Genomic DNA, 19,573 nt, shown 5'->3' with positions numbered 1-19,573 from the left:
AAAAATGTTAAATGACACTTGTTAAGAGAAAGAAATTTATTGGCTCTATTTATTAATGTTTTTGTAGATTTTTTTTTGTTTATAGTTGGAAAAAGTATTTTAACATGACATAATAAATCTGAAAATCATTTTTGTATTTTATGTGCCGATTATTTATTAATATTTTTATCTTGAAAAAAAAGAAAGTACATATAACCTTAAACTAGCACCCAATTTGAAATATCTCCAAATTGAAGATTACGTCAATATCCCCAAGCTATCAAAAATTTGCAATAAACCCCCTCTTCTAGGGGGTGCGTGAAAAGCCCAGTTTCAATTGTTTACTAAAGAAAGCCAAGTTTCACAACCTCTTTGGCTCTCCACATTTGCAGCCTCTCTCTCCCATTCATACAGAAAGTTGGACCAAAAAAACAAAATGAACTTTCCGTGTTCCTTCCTCTTCATTCTTCTACTTTCTCCACACCTCGCTTTCTCTTCTCCTTCACACACCTCCCAACTGTTCGAAACGTGGTGCAAAGAACATGGCAAAACTTACTCTTCTGAAGCTGAAAGGCTCCACAGGATCAGAGTGTTCGAGGACAACTACAACTTCGTTAAGCAGCACAATGATATGGGCAATTCTTCTTATACCCTCTCTCTCAATGCCTTTGCTGATCTCACCCACCACGAGTTCAGGGCCTCTCGCCTGGGGTTCTCAGCTGCCGGTAGGAATTTCCATCGGGGGCGGCCGCTTCGGGAGCATGGTGTTGTTCGTGAGATTCCTTCGGAGTTGGATTGGAGGAAGAAAGGAGCAGTGACCCATGTCAAAGATCAAGGGAGTTGTGGTATGAGTGTGCTTGTATTGAGATTTTAGTTATAAATCTAAGCACTTTATGGGAAATTCTAAAGCCTACGAATTGAAGATTTTGTGGGTTTTAGTTGTTAGCTGTGATATCTATGTTAGACCATTCTCTTGTTGGTATTTTGACTTGAAAGTTTGATGCTTTGTTTGATTATAATGATTTAAATATTCAGGCTTTTGATTTTTTTTTTTAATTATAAGAAGAAAATAAAAATTATAAGAACCTCCTCATACCACTGCTGGGAGGGCTACCACTCATCTTCATCCGTCATCTTTATGATATCTGCATCAGATGAACTGAATTAGCTATATGGGCTATACTTATGGTACTTAGCAATAGCGTGCCCACTACCTTGACAAACATTTTCTATGGCTTCTGAATTCTGGTTGGCAAATAGTTATTGTATGGTTTTCTTGCTTTGTTGTTGTCTGCTTCATTAATTGTGCTAATTACCAGTTTGGCTCAGCTAGCTGGTATACAACAGATTTGAAAATCATTGCAAAATCATCAAGTTTCGGTAGTAATTGCTTCTTAATGTTTAAGTTTGTTGTTATATTACTATCAATATAATTTTGATATTTTTTAATCATGTGTAGTATATGTTTTGATGTGATTCAGTAATTAATCTAGTTGCTTTGTCATATAGGTGCTTGTTGGTCATTCTCTGCTACTGGAGCTATTGAAGGTATTAATAAGGTTGTCACAGGGTCTCTTGTCAGCCTCTCCGAACAGGAGTTAGTTGATTGTGACCAATCTTACAATAGTGGCTGCGAAGGTGGGCTCATGGACTATGCATATCAATTTGTGATAGATAACCATGGCATTGACACTGAGGAAGATTACCCTTATCAAGGTCGGGACAGGTCCTGCAATAAGGAAAGGGTAATAATTTCGTTTGTTTCTTCTTCTCTTTCACTTGAACACAATTATATCCTCTTCTCCCATGTTGCTTATGAGTTTCGTCTTTCTTTCCTTTCTGTTGCTGTGATGAAATTTTCCTTCTGACCTTCCTAATATTTTCTATATTGCAGTTAAAAAGGCGTGTTGTGACGATTGATGGTTACACTGATGTGCCACCAAATAATGAGAAACAGCTACTACAAGCTGTGGCAGTGCAACCTGTGAGTGTAGGTATATGTGGAAGTGAGAGAGCATTTCAGTTGTATTCAAAGGTTGGTACTAATCTTCAATCTCAGCTACATTTGATTTCTTAACCATTGTTATGATAAGTTTTCAATTTCATTTGTGTGATAGGGGATTTTCACGGGCCCGTGTTCAACTTCTTTGGATCATGCTGTATTGATTGTAGGGTATGGTTCAGAAAATGGAGTTGACTATTGGATTACCAAGAATTCATGGGGAACAGGTTGGGGAATGGACGGCTATATTCACATGCTGCGTAACGGCGGCAATTCACAAGGGCTCTGTGGTATCAACATGTTAGCTTCATATCCAACCAAAACTAGCCCAAATCCTCCTCCCCCACCTCCCCCAGGTCCAACTAGATGTGATCTTTTTACTTTCTGTGGAGAAGGAGAAACCTGCTGTTGTGCAAAGCGCCTCTTCGGAATTTGCATTTCATGGAAATGTTGTGATTTGAATTCTGCTGTGTGCTGTAAAGACCACCTTCATTGTTGTCCAAATGATTATCCCGTTTGTGATACAAAAAGGAACCAATGCTTCAAGGTTTGTATCAACTTCTTTAATCGCATATGTTTCTAATTAAGTATTTTTCTTGTATACTTGAGTTGTGCTCTTGCCCTTTTTAATGAATTTGGATTACTTCTCAAAAAAACAAAATTACATTTTAAACTTTATGGTATAAACAACTAAAGGATTACTTGATTTTTCATTCTAGACTAATAAATTACCAAATGCTTGCAGCAAAATGGGAACATTACAAGAAAGGAAGCACTTAAGAGCAGACCCACATCTGGGAAGTCAGGCAGTTGGAGCTCCTTTATTGAGGCTTGGATTCTGTAAAGCTCTTCAGTCTTTACGAGTGAGTCATTTTTTTCTTGCCATAGTGTTGTAGTATAAGTTATATGTTTCACCACACAAGGACCATGAGCTCTTATCTGCTTGCAAAGATATGGCATTGTGTACACATGAAGCCAATTGTTTTCAATTATTGAAATTGACCGATTCATTAGTGCCAAAATTTGGTGTAGACTGATGTGGTATGCTCTGTATGGATGAATTCATGGAAGATTGAAGCCCCATCATAAGAGTTTATATCTGCACAAAAAAAAAAAAGAAAAAAAAAGTATCTTGTAGCAATTATTCTAGAGTAATGTGTTGTGCGACCTCAAACGTTTTGAAGAGATTTTTTTTTTTTTTTTTTTTTTTTTTGCGAACCAAACGTTTTGAAGATTAAAGCCCCATCACAAGATAATATTTTTGCCTTTTAAACGTTTCCAGTTTCGAAGCAGCAAATTGTAACGGCCCTGTTGCCATGTCTGTCCTTTTGTATCACAGCTCTGCTCCTTTTTTAGGTTAAACCTTGCGTGAGCGAGCTAAAGGATAAAGTTTTGCAAATTGAGTAGTAAAAACCTTTTGATTCAGTCTGTTAAATTGATATCTATTTTAGGATAAATAGTTTAGCCAATTAAAGATGGATGCGGAGCACGCCTTGCCACACCCTACAAAGAGGGATCATCGGTGTTCTCATGCCACGAGATGGTCCGAATTTAAAACTTTCTTGTTGGTTTCGAGTTCTGGAGTGATGCTAATTTTATAGTTTTGCTTCCATTTGCTATGCTAATTTTTATTGTTTGTTAATATGTTTTGAATTCTGAGTTGCATCCGGTGATGCTTCAATATTTAGTGAATTTTAGCAAAAATCAAGAATATGTGAGTATATAAGTTTCATTCCTGTTATTATATTGGCAAATGAGTAAGCTTATTTAGTAGACAATTATATAATTGCAATAAATCTTGATGTAGTAGTGAAAATCAACTCTTGCAATTTTTTTTTTTTTTTTTTACGTCCAACCAGGGAGAAGAAGAAGGAAAATTCAAACAAGTGACTTTTAGTTTATAAGACGTAGTCTCTGACCAAGTGAATTTACCCCTTCTGGTTGATTGACACCGTTAGGGTGGGATAAAAGTGTGGTTTACGTTCTCATTAATAAACACGTCGTCCCATGCCATGAATTTGCTATTCGGTGAAGTCTACAAACGATAATATGAAGGCTTACAACGCCCATTTGGATTTCAAAAGTCACAAAACACACGTCCTAACAAATATTTTTGTGCAGTGAGTTGGCTATGCAACAAAAGTCACAAAACACGCGTCCTAAAGAAGAAATGGCAAATATTTTTTGTGCAGTGAGTTGGCTATACAACCCCGGATGTCAATTTGTAGCTGTAGGTCTATCCAAGCAAGCAGAGAGCTTAGCCTACCATGAGCCCCTGACCTTTCCACCGGAGAGCTTAGCCTACTGAATGCTGTAAATGGTTCGAAAAGCAGCATAACAGCTTCTTTCTGCCCTTTTACGGCAGAAATGTTGAGATCTCCACAACTTCAAACCCATAGGGCATAGAACATTGGGATATTCAATTTCCACTGAGCAGTAGGTACCATCAAACACAGTACAAATATGAAATTCCAAGCTCCATGGAACCACAAAGAGCAATCAAATGTATGAAACAATTTTCTGATAGATAGCAGCTGCTTTAACCAATATATATAGCCAAATGCAAACAATGAAAAACATGAAATGCTCGTTCTTGTTATATTCTTTTTTAAGGACAACAGGCTATACAGGCCATCAAAAATGCAACTTGGACCTTTTGATTTCCCAGAAACTAGCTATTGAACAAAAAAATCTGTCACACCAATCATCAAGATACAAAACCCCTCCAATCTGACTTGTTGAAGAAACACATATCATCCTTTTCATCCAATCTTCAATAGAGAATCTAGTTTCCCGCCTTTAACTATTGTTCAGCACACTGGATCAGAACTTCTTGTATAAGTTCAGTTTAGAATCATGGATATCATAGTGTGAGATAAATCGAGTTTGTTCAGAAATGCAATAAGAAAGAAAAATTTGATTGAGCTGATGTAATTTCATAGGAAAAACATGCATCTAAAAATGGAGGTTAGCATTTGTCCCCCAATCTAAGCCCTTTTCCACCAATACCAATGGATTCCTTTTTATCTCAACTTAAAATTTTCCAATGCATGATGATCACCCTAAAATTTATCTGGTATATATTCCAGGTGTTTAAACACTCAACGTGCTAAATAAAACCCAATTCTGTAATGGAAAGCCATCTAAGAACGCCCAACCATGGCAATACTTGTTAAAAACCCAATTAACTTATCTGTTTTTGTTATCTTCTGTTAGCCAAAACATCCCAAACACCTAATGCCTGAGACTAGGCTAGGAGTGCTATCCCAACTGGAGTCGGTAGAAGTTTAGGTTTTATTGGTGTTTAGCAGTGCCTACAATTGCGACATCTTTATATATATAGTCATCAAAATACCATTAAAAAGCGAAAAACGCAACCTAAGTACATATGAGGTATACAGCAGACGCACCTAACTAGAACTAGAAGTATACAACAATTTCAACATCTAAGAACTCATTCACTTGATCACCAATATTACTTGATTGTTGATTATAACAATCCAGAAGAAATCAAAGAACTTACAGAGTGTTTTATTTCCCTCCTTTCTGGTTCCTTTTTTAGGGTTTAGGTAATGAGGTAATGATGGCCATGTCATGTTTGCATATATGAATAAATCAAATACCAGGTGAAATTAGCCTTGCATGAACCTATAATTGTTCGTGCATTCTGTGAGATTACTATTACTCTGTTCTTAACCACAACAGACTGAATAACCATTATGGTCCAACCTCACAACAAAGTTCTCTCAAATCTCTGAGTTTCAGTTTCCTATTGACAAGCTAGACGAAGAACTTTACTGAAAAAAAACTTCCTAATAAGCTCAAATGCACCTAAATTACCGTGGCCATTAAAGTGGTGTACCTCCACTGTAATTTCAAAGCAGAAGAAGAGAACCAAACACCACGTTACCAAATTTAAACCCTAAACCATATATAAAACCTTTCAGTATGGAACTATCTAATAAGTAATAACTAAACAAAAAACTAAAATTCCAATTACACATCAAAATTTACAACTTTCGCTAAAATCCTTAAACACGGTGTACAAAAATACGCAATTTCAACAGCTTAAGAGTAATCGATCAGTACAGTACCTCCGAGCATCACGAAGACGGAAACACATCCTTGACGGCCGAGGCGGCCGTCAAGTAATTGAGCGTGTTCCGCAAGGTCTCCTTCTCCCTCTTAAGCCTCGCCGCCGTGTCCTCCAACTCCAGCAGCGCCTGCTGCTCTCTCGGCGCGCCCTCGAAGGTGCTCCCAACGAAGAACGAAAACGGCGTCGGAAAGAGGTTCCGGCGAAGGTCCTGTGCCTCCTTCTCCGGCTTACCACCGAGCCGGTTCGAAAGCCTAATCACGTCCTTCATGTGCCCCTCCACCTCGCTCGCCAACGCCTCCAGATCCTCTTCCCCGTCGCCAGACGGCCGGTCCTCCAGCCACGTCACCTCGGCGACCAGGTAGGGCTTGGTCCGAACCAGATTGGTCACTCGGAACCGTTCCTGGCCCTTGCAGATGAGGAAGAACCGGTCGTCGACGAGGCGCTCGTGCTTCACCACCTCCCCGACGCAACCGACCTCCGTGGTGCCAGAAACGGCGTCGGAGTAAATAACGCCGAACCGGAGATCGGTCTGGAGCAGCGTGTGCATCATCATCCGGTATCGGAGCTCGAAGATCTGGAGCGGGAGGATCGCGCCAGGGAAGAGCACGAGCGGGAGAGGAAAAAGCGGGAGCTCCACCACATCGTTCGACTTCGGTGGATTCGTATGGTGCTTCTCAGAGAAAGACGAGGCCGAGCACCGAAGCAGGGAGCTGCGTTTTCTTCGCAAAGAAGTGCGTTTCGGAGAGAGCAACAATACAGGGTTTGGGTTTAAAGGGGACGGAATATTGTTAGCCTTTAGAGTGGGCTTGTGAGAGAGCGACGAAGAGGAAGACGAGGGAATAAGCTGAAGAAGCGCCATTTTTCTTTCTCTGCGTATGTTTAAGAGAGAGTTAAAGGTTTGGCGGAGAAGGAGGATTTGTTAATTGCCATTATGTTTTCTTTTGCATTCGGTTTGGAAAATCTGGTGGTTTTGAGAGGGAGAGAGAGGCGGGTGTGGATAATATGGAGAGGGGGGGGGGATATTTGGATGTGGCTTTGGATTTCCCACGTGGGAGAGATTGAGCTGGTGCAGATTATGTGGCACGTGCACTTACTTCACGTGGTGGTGCCTATTGTTTCCTACATCACTTTCATGTTTCAATCAGGGAGAAAGATCTTCGACTCGGGATTATTGGGATCGTTTTGGGTTTATACGGAATTTCCGGTTGTTCAACTCTAGCCTCTCAAATTCTTCTTGATACTTATATAATGAATTTGGCCCACTGGAGTGAGTGCCCAGAAATAATTGGCCCATCCGAAGGCCCGTAATCCGAAAAGGTAAACCAGGCCCAGAGCTAGCTACTAGGAAGCAGGCACATAGGATCATCTCCCTCAGCTAAGGCCCTAAAACGTGGTCTTATCGTCTTTGATTTGATTTCAGTAACTTTCTTCTTTTGTATTGTTTGTTGTTGTAGACTTGTAGTTCTTTACTCATCTATTAATTTTTTAAAAAAAAAAAATTAAAAATTGGCAAAATCCCGTTCGCTTATCTATTACTTTCGTCATTTTTTTCATGTTCCTTTTCCATTGCGTTAGAGGTGGATAATCGGGAACTTGACTCTGTTCGTTAAAATTTTTGTTTCATGACTTTTGCTTTTCCTTTTTAAAATAAAAATGTTAACAAATAATTTGAACACAAAATATTTTAAAAAAACAAAAAAATAAATGTTACCTTTATATCACACCAAAAGGTATGTTCTATACAAAAACAAAAAGCACCCATTAAAAATACATCCACAAACTAAACCAATATTGTTGTTCTTTACGAGCATGTTTGAGAAATAGAACTTTTAAGTCAAAAATAGTTTTTTGGTAAAAGCTTCATTTTTTTTTGTAAGAAAAGCTTCATTTTTAAGTTTTTGCTAAAAGTGCGTTTTATCCATTTTTAAGCTTTTTGAACCCTTAAAAGCGCTTTTAATTTTTTTACCAAACGAATACTTTTTTTTTAAATAGACTTTTTGAATGTCAAAAGAACTTTTAGGCCTGTCAAATGCAATTGCAAACGGACCCTACGAAACGTGCCCGCAAATCCATTAGACTTTTAATTAGTAGCCTTTTGACTTTTGACTTTGAGGATGCTAGTTGAATCACCATCGGTCCATCTCTTCAATTTTTTCTTTAAAAGCTTATTTATTTTATATATATATATATATATATATATATATAATAATGATTCACAGCACAGCACACTGGTGTGCATAAACAACAAATTTTTTTTTAAAACATTTTAATTAAAAAATAAATTGCTGATCACGCCAGCAAATTTTTTTTTTTTAATATTTTAATTAAAAAAAAATTGCTGAAACTATTTAGCATCACACACACACACACACATATATATATATATATATTATCTTTGGAAGATCGGAGGAAATAAAAGAGCTACAAGATTGGTCGGTGGCGATTAGAACATTCAAGATAAACATTCCCGTTGTCTCAAATTTTCGCGTCAACGCGCGCGTTCCATCGCCTGCCATTCATTAATACAGAATTGCAAGCCAATGACATAGGCACGCACGTCACATGATCGATACGCGGCGTTCACATTCAGAAAAATGGCACTTTAGCAATTCAGCTTCAAATGGATGACTTTATGGTAAATGCAGAGTTGAGGTCAGCTCTATATATATACAGCCCAGGGTACGTTTTATCCATCGAGCAAATATCAAATCACAGCTTGGAAAGAAAGAAAGGAATCAGAGAGAAAATGGCGGAAGAGGGACAAGTGATTAGCTGCCACACCGTTGAAGCTTGGAACAATCATCTCCAGCGGGAAAACGAGTCCAAGAAACTGGTATGTTTAACCACAATTTATTCTTTTTTTGGTATGTTATTTTCTTTTCATACTCCATTTGTTTTTCTTCTTCTAGATTTTGGGTTTTCAAGGCATTGGGAGTGATTATTACGTGATTTGAATATAAGGGTCTTGTTGGGGTTGGTTTGGTTCTTGGATTGGCTCAAGAAGTTTTAGTCTTTGTTTAGAAAAGCATATGCAGCTCTATTAGGGTTTCAGAGACAAGTGAGAGCCACTGAAATGATTTGTTTTTTTGGAATCTCCCTTAATTGTTGCTTTATTACAAATATAATATCTGCTCAAACTAAACAATGGATGTGGTTAATATTGGTTTTGTCTGATTTGCTTTTGTTGTTTCAGCCCTAAATGTTTGGAATCAATGCATTTGTTTTTTGCTTTTGTTCTATTTAGAATCTCTTGAAATCTTTCGATGCCCTAACAAAGAAAGCTGCTTTGATAGGTGGTGGTGGATTTCACGGCTTCATGGTGTGGACCATGCCGTTTCATGGCCCCAATTCTGGCAGAGTTTGCTAAGAAGATGCCCAATGTCACATTCCTGAAGGTTGATGTGGATGAATTGAAGGTAAGCAAATCTAGTCCTAACCTGTCTCAAATCATTAAACCCAATATGATTTGGTTAAATGTATTAGAATAATATTCAAGTGATTAATTTCTCAATTTTTTTATAGCTTAGGCTTTTGGATAAGTTATATAACCCACAAGTTCAGTTTACCATAGTTAAAATTCCACTTGCTAGGTCCCCCTCATTGAGGGGAGTGTTAGAATTCACCCCTTGCTATTAGCTTAAGCTTTTCGTATGAGTAGTAATTTATCAAAATTCTACATTATATTAGGATCATCTCATTAAATGGCATGAATTTCCTTTGTAGTTCAACAAAATCCAACTTATGTTTATAATTGTTATCTGCAGACTGTGGCTGAGGAATGGGCTGTGGAGGCCATGCCAACCTTTTTGTTCCTCAAAGAAGGCAAATTAGTGGACAAGGTTGTGGGTGCAAAGAAAGAGGAGTTGCATCTTACTATAGCAAAGCATGCCAGTACTGCTGCTGCTTGATTTGTAATGTAGAGGATATATGAACCTCAATGCTAATTTCTAGTTCGTCTTGGACGAACAGTGTGTATTTATGGGTCTTGTGGACGATATGTAGTATCTGTGCGTAGCTCATATGTGCATGTCTGCAGAGCTACATGTTACCCTTTCCTATATTTGAAATAATATAAAATGCTTTTGGTGCAATGTTCGTATCTTAAGCTGTTGGTTGGGACTTCAAATGAGTAGCTAGATATAAATATAATGGTTGAACACCCTACCTTAAACAGTTGTTATGACAAAGATCTAGCAGTAGAAGCATGTCGTTCAGATTCATATTTTAAGCAATTTGTTGTCCGAAATTCTAACAATATGAGTAGTAAATGCGAGAGTTTTTATAGGGCTTTTCTGTGCAAACAAATGGGTGAATAATCCAAAATTTGTTTGGGCAAGTGGATCTTATAATAGTTCTCTCATATTTGTTGTCCGAATTGTTAGTAATTCAGATAACCAAATTGATAGGGATTCCTATCCATTTAGACCTCTTTTGGCTAGCTTAGACCTAGAAGCCATGATCCAATTATGTCATTCATAAAATCAATCTCAACTCCCTTTAATTTCATTTTGCCCTAATTGGCCGGAAAATGTCACCATTGGAGCTGAGATCTCTTGGGTCCTCTAACACTGAAATGTAGAATTGCTTATTTCTCATAAACTGGAAGTGCATCATGATTGCCCCCTTCTTTTTTCACTTTTCATCCCAAGTCATTGTTAGAGGAGATAAAAAGTTGACTTACGTTCCGTCCAAACCGAAAAATTTTGTGGGTTAAATTGTTACAATTTAGTAGTTTGTTGGGTTTGAGTGTCACTGCTGAAATTTTGGTGGCTAAAATGCCAAATAATGATACTTTGGAGGGGTAAATTGTATTTTAGAAAACATACATTTTTTCTTCTAATATAATCCATTAGAAAACATACTTGATGTGGCTCTATGCGGCTTGAAAGCAAGCAAGGAAACGTTTTAGATCCAAATGTTTAGAAATATTAGATTAATAGAAGTTAATTACTTTAATTAATATTTTAAGATTCCGCTTCACATGTATGTTCAAACTCTCGGACCGCTAAAATATTATATTAAATTATTTATTGTCCTAAAAAATTAAACTGGTAAGAAATTAAGAGTTTACTCATTTAGTTAATATTCTAACAGAACTAATTTAAGAGACCATATTGGGTGAGAGATAATTGTAGAGAAGCTACCGGTGAAATGAGCAATTTTCCCACTTTTCATTTTAAGACTCCACTGCACATATATGTTCAAACTCTCGGACCGCTAAAATATTATATTAAATTATTTATTGTCCTAAAAAATTAAACTGGTAAGAAATTAAGAGTTTACTCATTTAGTTAATATTCTAATAAGACTAGTTTAAGAGACCATGTTGGGTGAGAGGTAGTTGTAGAGAAGCTACCGGTAAAATGAGCAATTTTCCCACTTTCCATTGAAGCGGGGGGGAGCAAATAAAAAGGGAATCTTTTGTTAACAGGAAGAAGAAAGTGTTCACCAGTTTTTGGATACTAGAGCACTACGAATCATGTAAAGATGATAAATTAGTTTCACCCATTAAGTGAAAAACAATGACAATAACTTAGAATGTAGCTTCAGTTCAAGGGAAGCACAAGTCTTTACACAATTATCACTCTTCAAGCACATACTTTCCTAATAACTAGTTCTCTCTTTAGCCCTTCAGTCATTTTTATATTAAATCATTTTTGGAGCTCAACCCCTTCAAGCAAGACCACTTGCCATCCACCAGAAATCACTTGCAGAAGCATATTTTCCAGGATAGGAAAACATTGTAATTGCCTAGACGAGATACCCTTAACTACAGGTTCTAAAGGAGCAATCTATTGATGATGCTGAAAGTTCTTTGCCTGCAATATTACCCCTTCTTTCTTTTCATCACTTGCGTCATACCATGCCATCATATGCAGCTAATGATAATCACATCCGAAAGTTTCTACCTCCTTTTACAGTGTTTCATTTCCTCGAATTGTTTTCGGTGGTTGTACCAGCAGAAGAACAAGTAGCTTCAACTGATAATCGCTTCAACATGTTAGGACATGGATCCATCCCAAAGTTGGTGTTTGATATGGTAACCAAGCAGCTCTCCCGCCCAATGCAGTTCTGTGAAACATGTAATGTAAAAGAGATGTTAATATAATAGTTTTAACAGTTGAAATCTACATTTGCAAGTTTGTAGTTGAGTAGGTGCCTTCTCTGCAACTTCAAGAGAGTTTGGTGCATGGCAAGTTCCCTTTTGGAAACTTCCACAAGTTCCGGAAGGAGTTCCGAAACTTGCAAACTTAATAGTTGATATTGACTGCCCTGCTGCACACTGCAGATGAACCTTGGACTGCTGAAGTATATTTGATTCACCATGGCCCTCAACACTAAAGTTCGCAATGGTCGGGCGGTTCTCATATTCTTCAGCACAAACACTAGTCACCGATCTCCGAACAAGAGAAATCTTTGATACATCACCACCAAGTTCCTCAAAAACTACCAACAAATTTCTTGTTGGCATTAACCAGGACCTTGGAACATGATACCTAAAAAATACATAATGTGAGATAAGTGATGGAATGTTGATAAACCAAGCTCAGCTTGCCTTTTGCCTCAATTGCCATATTTGATGGAACATCTAAAAATTTAAGAGTAATACTATTTGGTAGACTGCTCTACGACTGTCGTACAATTGAAATAATGTGACAATAAAAATCAGTCATTGATTTTTTTTTTTTTTCTTTTATACAAGTGTTGATCACTAAAGACTGATTTTTACTGGCACATCATCAAATTGTATGACAATCGTATAATAGTATGCTAAATAGCATTACTCAAAATTCAATTGTTATGCTAAATTTGTCTTTTAGAGAGTAACATTATAATACCATCTTTGGGTTGGTTGCCCGCAACCAAATTGGCACTTTCCCTGCCTGAATGTTCCAGAGTAGCTACAAGTATTGCAACTGCCCTTTGCATAGGCCATCCAATATCTTCCTATGCTCTTTCCATTGATCCACACTTGACCCTTTCCCATACTCCGCATGTCTAAAGCCAATGGCTCATCTCTTCTAGGCGCATTGAAATAAGCCTGCAGGTATCAAGCTATTTAGCCACTAAAGCCTGAACTTGTCTTTGATACTAATATCTGACTTCCTTCTATCTTCTGTTTTCTCAAAGTTTCCCTACCTTATACCATGTCAAAGGATGCTGGCTTTGGGTAGCTACAGATGCTCGGATCCAATCAACAGATGAGGCTCCATTAGGAGAGACCAAATTCATTGCCTCTCCTTTTAGGCCAACCTACGTACAGAAGATACTGTGAGACAAACTTTTGGGATGTATGACACATGATGAAACATACAGAAATAAGATAATCTTGTGTGAGTGTGTATACATAAGTGCTTTGCCTCACCTGGTAGGACCATTTCTGCCATGATAAGTCTCTCATTCCCTTGTCAAGACCATTGAGCACAACTGGACCTAGGATTCCTGTTTTCCATGTCTCAAAACGGAACCCAACGTTCTTCAACATAAATTTTTAGTAGTCAGTACCTGAAAAAACTTAATGACTTGCATTCAGACAGAATCATGGTACTAACCGGTAATCCCACAGCTATACTGAGTAGTGCAATTTTGTTTGTTCCAGCATGCAGGTTGACTGGTCCAGTAAATGTGAATTGCCTCTGCTCCCTGGTTCCAAAGGCAGACCCTATAATAACAAGTTAACTATTATTGAACCTAAATTTTCTGGTGTTAGACTCAAGAGGTACTGAATTTCAAGCGATAATCCACTAGCAAAAGACACTTTACATTTCCTATCTTTTCTGGCTGGGCTTCTACTCAATTGCTAAGGAGAGTTAAATTCAACATACCTGAATATTGCCCATTGATGAAGATGTGAACACCATGGCCAGTTGACTGCACACTAAGAGTGGGCTTTTGTCCTCTTCGCAGAAATGATTCCAATGGATGAATGTCAACACTGAAATGGCATCCAAACTAGAAAGTCACAAAAACTTTTCCAAATAATTTAATAGAAGAAAAAAAAAAATCCAAAATAGATCATATCTTGGGTAAGAACATGTCCCCTCCAGATGTATCTCTTTCCAGTGTATGAGTAAATTGAGTTTTTATGTTATTAGTCCATAAAGATTCAAGAAGAATTTAATATAAAGATGGTTTCTGCAAGCCCCACAACGTTTGACCCACCTTCCATTTCTCCTCTCTCCCCAATCTAATCCTCAATTTCCCAGAAGATTCCTTACTCATTGCATTACACTACCAATCTTTAGTAATGAAAGTGAACAATTTGAGGCGCATTAATCTGCTGCTTAACAAATTAGGAGATAGCCATTCAAGAATTATACAATCTAGCAGGCTCACCTAGTCATGTACCATAGATAGTCAGTAGCATCTCTGGTAACATTTATTTGCTCCAAGAGTCCAACTGTAATTGTTGAACGATCGTCCAGAGAAGAAATACCTTCATCGTAGGTCTCCCACGAGAACAATTGGGAATCGGTAGGCAACATTTGCATCTGTGAAGTTTGAACTCCCACCTTTTTGTAGACAGGATAATTGTATCAGTCCATGGTCCAAAAGAACAATGCATAAAACAAGCTACTCGACCATGAGTTACTTTTCCTTTGGACACGGATTGGGATGAAACTAGGACAATACTTACCCTTGCAGTGTTAAATACAACGTTTCTGCAGTCAGGAAGGATGCTAATTGACCAAGGAGGCAGATTGTAGTGCATGTTATTGAATATCACCCTAGCAGCAGATTTTGCTCGGTAGTTTGCAAGGAAAGCTGCACACCGTCCTGGTCCTGAAGAGAATACATGAGCCTGGGAGATGGCAATAATTGAGTAAAGCAATTCCATTGTCAAAATTAGTCTTGATTTGAATTGTTTAAGAGAACAAGGATCAATAAAGAAAAGGCTAACCTGCTGATAGGCTCCTAATGACGTAACAACAGGATCTGAAGAAACTAAAGAATGTTCACACAGCTTAATAGCTCGATGAAGCTCCTTCAAGTGACCATATTTAGGTTGCCTGATCAGACCTAAACACAGTGTGAAGTGGTTAGCTGTGACTAAGAGTTCAAATTAAAACTAAAATTGCCACAATGCTATTCTTATAGAGACAAAATCAGGATCTTAAGTATTGGACCCAAAGCAGGATAAAATTGGGAAGAATTGTCATAAGGTTTGGAGGCAAGAGGTGGCAATATATTCAACTGGAGGTTTAGAATGAATTTCAATGCAGGAAAACATTTGTGTTTTAGGGAGAATATGAAAATAATACTCCATTTGGTGCAATTCTAGAACTCCACAAATCACTTACAAAATTCATAGATCTGTGAATCATAACTTAAAGTTTCTGGTTAGGCATGCCTAAATGTAAATGGTGAATACATTTATCCCAAAATCTTGAGAAATTTTGTTGTGTTGAATATGAGCTTAGTTTTCTCACCATATTCATCAATTGGAGCATCGTAGTCATAACTTGTAGTAACAAATGGACCGCCAGCAGTGCGTCCAAAGTTGGTTCCTCCATGATACTGTCAGAGGTCAAAAGCCATACACTGGGATCTCAAATTCAATGATAGGCAAAGTAAGACCTTTTTAAAACAAATAACTGAATATGCAAGATCACAAACCATGTAGTAATTAATATATGAGCCACCCTTTTGTATGAAGCGAGCCACTGAAAATGCCAAATCTTGAACTGGTCGCTGGTAAAGTGGACCACCAAACTCTGTGAACCTAATCATTATGGTGGAGAGAGAGCCAAGTCAGAGGAGTATACGTTCATATAATCATCTTCAAAGGTACTGGTGAAGATACATGCTTACCAGCCACTCCAAGCCTCAGTCCACATGGTAGGCTTGTAAGGTTTGTTGGGAGAGAAAGCATCACAATAAAAACCGTTACATGCATTTATCTGTTGTCAAGATATGGAGAGATATAACTCATAATTTCCAAATGAAGCTAAAAGAAAGCTATTAAGCAAGAAATATTAACTGAATGTTAAAATTAAAGAAAGGGTTCTTGACACCATTATAATATCTAAAACTAAAGCCAAGTTTTAAGTATCACTTAAAGAGAATGAGATAGCTCACCACGGGGTCTGGAGCATCGTCTTCCTTGCACATCACCCACGGGACTCCAGTATTCAATCCAACAGCCATTTTCGCAGCCCAATTTACATATGCATGACCAGCGGCTCCAAATCCTTTACCCTCTGGGCCATATTCATTCTCAATCTAAGCAAACAAGGAAACAAATATAACATGAATCAGTTCATACAAGAACAATCCACTATCATGACTTATGAAGACCAAATCCATTATTGGCGTATCTCAATTTATCCAAAACTCAAAACTTGCTACTGCCTACAGAATTTACAGGACCATAACTTTACAAGGCGATGTATCAAGAAACAATACCTGCGAAAGGATGATGGGACCGCCTTGTGATGCAAATAGTCTTTCATTCTTCATCATCTGGACAATCTTCTGGGTGAACCCTTGCATAGCCACCTTCAAGACAAAACATTGATAGTGTAACTATTAAACCAACGTCAGCATTATAATTATTACTTCCTTCCATTTTTCCCTTCAAATTGAAAGATCACATAACACCTCAATATTCATGAAACAAAGGAAATTAAAGGAAGAAAAACCTTGAAAGGCCCATTGTCTGTTCTGAAGCTGATACCAGGAACATACTTCAACCAAACAGGAAATCCCCTGTCCCAGATACAGAATGACAGTCAAATCCAACACTCACACAAACTGAATAGAAAGCAAGATTTAAAAATCTCATACCAAGCATTTACTCTGCCAAAAAACATAAGACATGTAGATCTATCAAAAAAAAAAAGTGTGGAAGTTAATAGGTACCCGAAGTTCCACTCTGCACAAACATACGGTCCAATGCGGAGATGAGCATAGAGCCCGACTTTCTGCACTGTCTTGATGAATCGCACCAGATCGTACCTCCCCTCAAAATTATACTAAAAAAAAAACAGTTTCCAGAAAAAGGAAAAATTAAGCTTAGAACTACGAAATAAGTGTAAAAGAGAAGCAAGGAACCAAAAGAAAATTGAAGTAAACGGTGCTGCAGATCAAAAATAATACATGGCCAGGAGAAGGTTCATGAGCATTCCAAAACACATAGGTGTCTATGACATCCAAGCCTCCATTTTTGGCCTTCATAATAAGGTCCTCCCACATCTACAACAAAACCCATTTCACAAAAACATCGAAATGTCACAAATATCCACAAATTAACCACCTTTTTTAGATGAAAATCAAAGAAAAGATTACGTACTTCAGGAGTGCTTCTGGGATAGTGAATGGAGCCGGAGATGAGGATTCTCCTTTGCCCATTGATGATGATGGCCTTCTTATCGTACGTGACACTGCACTGGATCAGCTCAGAACCAAGAAACAAGGCCGTGAAGAGCAAGATTAGGAGCTTGGAAACCGAGCGAGTTTCCATGTCTTCCTTCTCTCTCCAACAGTGCGGAGGGAAATTTGAAAATGCAGCTCCTAAACGGCGAAATGTGTGTGGGGACTAGAGTTGGAGAGAAGCTCTGAGCTTCTGATCCACTACTACTGCTGCTACAATGTAGCAGAGGCAATTGTTGTACTTCTCTGCTACCCACCCTTTTAAATATCACACTGTCAGCTCAGAACAACTGCACTGCACTTCTGAGTTCAACATTTTTTTTCTTAAAGAAATATCAATCCAAGTAAAAAATCATTTTATTTATAATTTAAAATAACCTTTTTTTTTTGTTTAAGTATATTCAAAACGATGAAAACTATAGAGGGAAGAGCCGAAGAGGGTAGATCTTTACCGCCATAAATAAGGACAAAAGGTTTGAGGAAAAAAATAAGGTGAAAATACAACCAGATTGAGGTGTACTAGTGTACTACCTAATATGAAAAGTTTGAGATATAATTAGTTAAATTATAAAAAATTAAAAGTTTAAAAAGGTGTATTGCCAAAATTAAAACTTTAGAGGTCGAATTAAAAAACGTCCAAAACTTTGAGGGATAAAATGTAATTTTTTCTAAAAAAAAATTGCCAAACAAGTTTTTATATTATGAAACCTCAGTAGTTGAATGATTAGGTAATGATTCCGGAACAATGTAAAATCAGAAGCTATTGAGGTGTCTATTAATGTAACATAAACTTTTCATGCTTAACCTAATCGGGCACCCACTAATACTATATACTTGTACCCTTTCGCTTTGTTTGCACCTGTAAATTGTAATCCCTCCCGTGCCATCAATCACTCCCTCTCTCGATTTGTTATTCTCACATATGACAAAACCTTATCATGTGTGACCGTCGGTGTCCCAAGCTTTCCCAATTCCTATGGTCAAATGTCAATGCGTCGGTGCCATGTGACATGTCTTCCACCACCCATTTTTTTAACCCCTCCTTCTTGGATGAATGACATTTGTTTTTTTGCAAATATTTATGAATTATACGTTTACTTTGATTTAACACAACTAATCAAAAGAGTACTCTAAATTAAGTTAATTGTCAAAAACAATAATGAGTGAATCTAGTTTTGATAGCATGCCTTAATATAATAGTGGTGGAGAATTTACAAGCAAAGACAAGCGCAATTTTCTATTTCATATCCTCCATCTCCGTCAGTAAGATAAGTTTACTATAAAACTAAACTGTTCAAGAACGAAAAATCCGACAAAAATACCATTTCATGGATTTTTTTTTTTTTTTTTTTTGGTAAATTGAAATGAATTGATCTCACTATCATGCCTCTTCTTTGTATTTGTTGATGCCACAAATCTGCGATAGTGTTTAATATGAGTTTGCTCTTATCATAAATAGTTTTGAAGTTTTTAATGATGTTTGCTTCTATATATATTATTAAATCTGTAAAATTTAATTTAGACCATAAAATGAAGATAAGCAGGTTGGTTTTTTCTTTTTATTATTTGTTTCGGTTCCATCTTAGTGTATAATTGAAGTTCCATCGATCAATAATATTATGAGTATCTGTTAACAACATCAAATCACATGCCGACAAATATCCGCAAATTGTAAAAGAGGCAAAAATGAAACATTTTTCTAAATTAATTTATCCTCAGCATTATCGTTTACAATTGTTCAAAATGCACTCAAGCTGGCCGACAGCAAGCCATTGCTCGATTACTGTGGGGTCTTCGACCGCAGTCCACTACTTGTAGAGCAAACTTCGGGTCTTTTGTGGACTTAAATCCTGTGTCCTAATTGCCAAAAAGAGTCTCTTACTACATCTTTTTCTATTGCTTCCTTAATTCTCACTCTTTTGCTTTCATTCAACATGGTACCTATGGCAGTCCACCTTGCTCCTAAATTATCTCAAACATTTGTCAAAAAGTGTTTGTAGAAATTTTTTTTGTACCTAGGACTAGCACCTTTTATTCCAGCTGTCATGACAACTCATACAAAAAAATGGTAAATCTAAAAATAACTTCACGAGTAAATATCACCCTTTGAGCTTTTAAATATG

General features: G+C 37.4%; 4 protein-coding genes across 8 annotated transcripts; 2 read left to right on the top strand and 2 right to left on the bottom strand.

The window, feature by feature from the left end:
- Positions 1–364: 364 nt before the first annotated feature.
- LOC132189235 (zingipain-2) lies at positions 365–3,062 on the top strand. The gene is made up of 5 exons (XM_059603866.1): positions 365–824; positions 1,489–1,724; positions 1,874–2,014; positions 2,097–2,528; positions 2,727–3,062. The coding sequence occupies exons 1-5, from the start codon at positions 416–418 to the stop codon at positions 2,823–2,825; spliced, it is 1,317 nt and encodes a 438-aa protein (XP_059459849.1). The 5' UTR covers positions 365–415; the 3' UTR covers positions 2,826–3,062.
- LOC132189236 (uncharacterized) lies at positions 2,860–7,090 on the bottom strand. 5 transcript variants are annotated; one of them, XM_059603868.1, is made up of 2 exons: positions 6,076–7,090; positions 2,860–3,080 (listed from the first exon to the last, which is right to left on the bottom strand). In XM_059603868.1, exon 1 carries the CDS (start codon positions 6,934–6,936, stop codon positions 6,085–6,087), a length of 852 nt encoding a protein of 283 aa, XP_059459851.1. In that variant the 5' UTR covers positions 6,937–7,090; the 3' UTR covers positions 2,860–3,080; positions 6,076–6,084. The 5 variants fall into 5 exon arrangements, with proteins under 5 accessions (XP_059459851.1, XP_059459854.1, XP_059459852.1 ...); XM_059603871.1 differs by lacking the exon at positions 2,860–3,080 and adding an exon at positions 4,029–4,410; XM_059603869.1 differs by lacking the exon at positions 2,860–3,080 and adding an exon at positions 4,029–4,366.
- Positions 7,091–8,763: 1,673 nt separating this feature from the next.
- On the top strand, positions 8,764–10,168 carry LOC132189763 (thioredoxin H-type-like). The gene is made up of 3 exons (XM_059604548.1): positions 8,764–8,910; positions 9,371–9,493; positions 9,842–10,168. The coding sequence occupies exons 1-3, from the start codon at positions 8,824–8,826 to the stop codon at positions 9,983–9,985; spliced, it is 354 nt and encodes a 117-aa protein (XP_059460531.1). The 5' UTR covers positions 8,764–8,823; the 3' UTR covers positions 9,986–10,168.
- Positions 10,169–11,548: 1,380 nt separating this feature from the next.
- LOC132189076 (beta-galactosidase 5-like) lies at positions 11,549–17,749 on the bottom strand. Its single transcript, XM_059603578.1, has 19 exons — positions 17,371–17,749; positions 17,178–17,273; positions 16,941–17,053; positions 16,721–16,787; positions 16,485–16,577; positions 16,158–16,301; positions 15,891–15,979; positions 15,696–15,801; positions 15,509–15,596; positions 14,980–15,098; positions 14,716–14,880; positions 14,415–14,590; positions 13,904–14,013; positions 13,631–13,740; positions 13,444–13,554; positions 13,218–13,331; positions 12,917–13,119; positions 12,238–12,574; positions 11,549–12,149 (listed from the first exon to the last, which is right to left on the bottom strand). Exons 1-19 carry the CDS (start codon positions 17,539–17,541, stop codon positions 12,003–12,005), a joined length of 2,559 nt encoding a protein of 852 aa, XP_059459561.1. The 5' UTR covers positions 17,542–17,749; the 3' UTR covers positions 11,549–12,002.
- Between the last annotated feature and the right edge of the window lie 1,824 nt (positions 17,750–19,573).

The sequence above is a fragment of the Corylus avellana genome, chromosome ca8 (assembly GCF_901000735.1).
Source record: "Corylus avellana chromosome ca8, CavTom2PMs-1.0".
Lineage (NCBI taxonomy): Eukaryota > Viridiplantae > Streptophyta > Magnoliopsida > Fagales > Betulaceae > Corylus > Corylus avellana.
Note: the sequence above shows the minus strand (reverse complement) of the source record. Positions and strands in the feature narration are given on the sequence as shown.

Excerpts from the sequence above, each read along its gene's own strand:
- LOC132189236 (XM_059603868.1), bottom strand. The coding sequence starts at position 6,936 with ATGGCGCTTCTTCAGCTTATTCCCTCGTCTTCCTCTTCGTCGCTCTCT.
- LOC132189763 (XM_059604548.1), top strand. The coding sequence starts at position 8,824 with ATGGCGGAAGAGGGACAAGTGATTAGCTGCCACACCGTTGAAGCTTGG. Across the intron at positions 8,911-9,370 it reads AAAACGAGTCCAAGAAACTG|GTGGTGGTGGATTTCACGGC; the intron begins GTATGTTTAACC and ends CTGCTTTGATAG. Across the intron at positions 9,494-9,841 it reads TTGATGTGGATGAATTGAAG|ACTGTGGCTGAGGAATGGGC; the intron begins GTAAGCAAATCT and ends TGTTATCTGCAG.
- LOC132189076 (XM_059603578.1), bottom strand. The coding sequence starts at position 17,541 with ATGGAAACTCGCTCGGTTTCCAAGCTCCTAATCTTGCTCTTCACGGCC. Across the intron at positions 17,274-17,370 it reads ATCCCAGAAGCACTCCTGAA|ATGTGGGAGGACCTTATTAT; the intron begins GTACGTAATCTT and ends GTTTTGTTGTAG. Across the intron at positions 17,054-17,177 it reads ATGAACCTTCTCCTGGCCAT|TATAATTTTGAGGGGAGGTA; the intron begins GTATTATTTTTG and ends TTTTTTTTTTAG.
- LOC132189235 (XM_059603866.1), top strand. The coding sequence starts at position 416 with ATGAACTTTCCGTGTTCCTTCCTCTTCATTCTTCTACTTTCTCCACAC. Across the intron at positions 825-1,488 it reads CAAAGATCAAGGGAGTTGTG|GTGCTTGTTGGTCATTCTCT; the intron begins GTATGAGTGTGC and ends TTTGTCATATAG. Across the intron at positions 1,725-1,873 it reads GGTCCTGCAATAAGGAAAGG|TTAAAAAGGCGTGTTGTGAC; the intron begins GTAATAATTTCG and ends TCTATATTGCAG.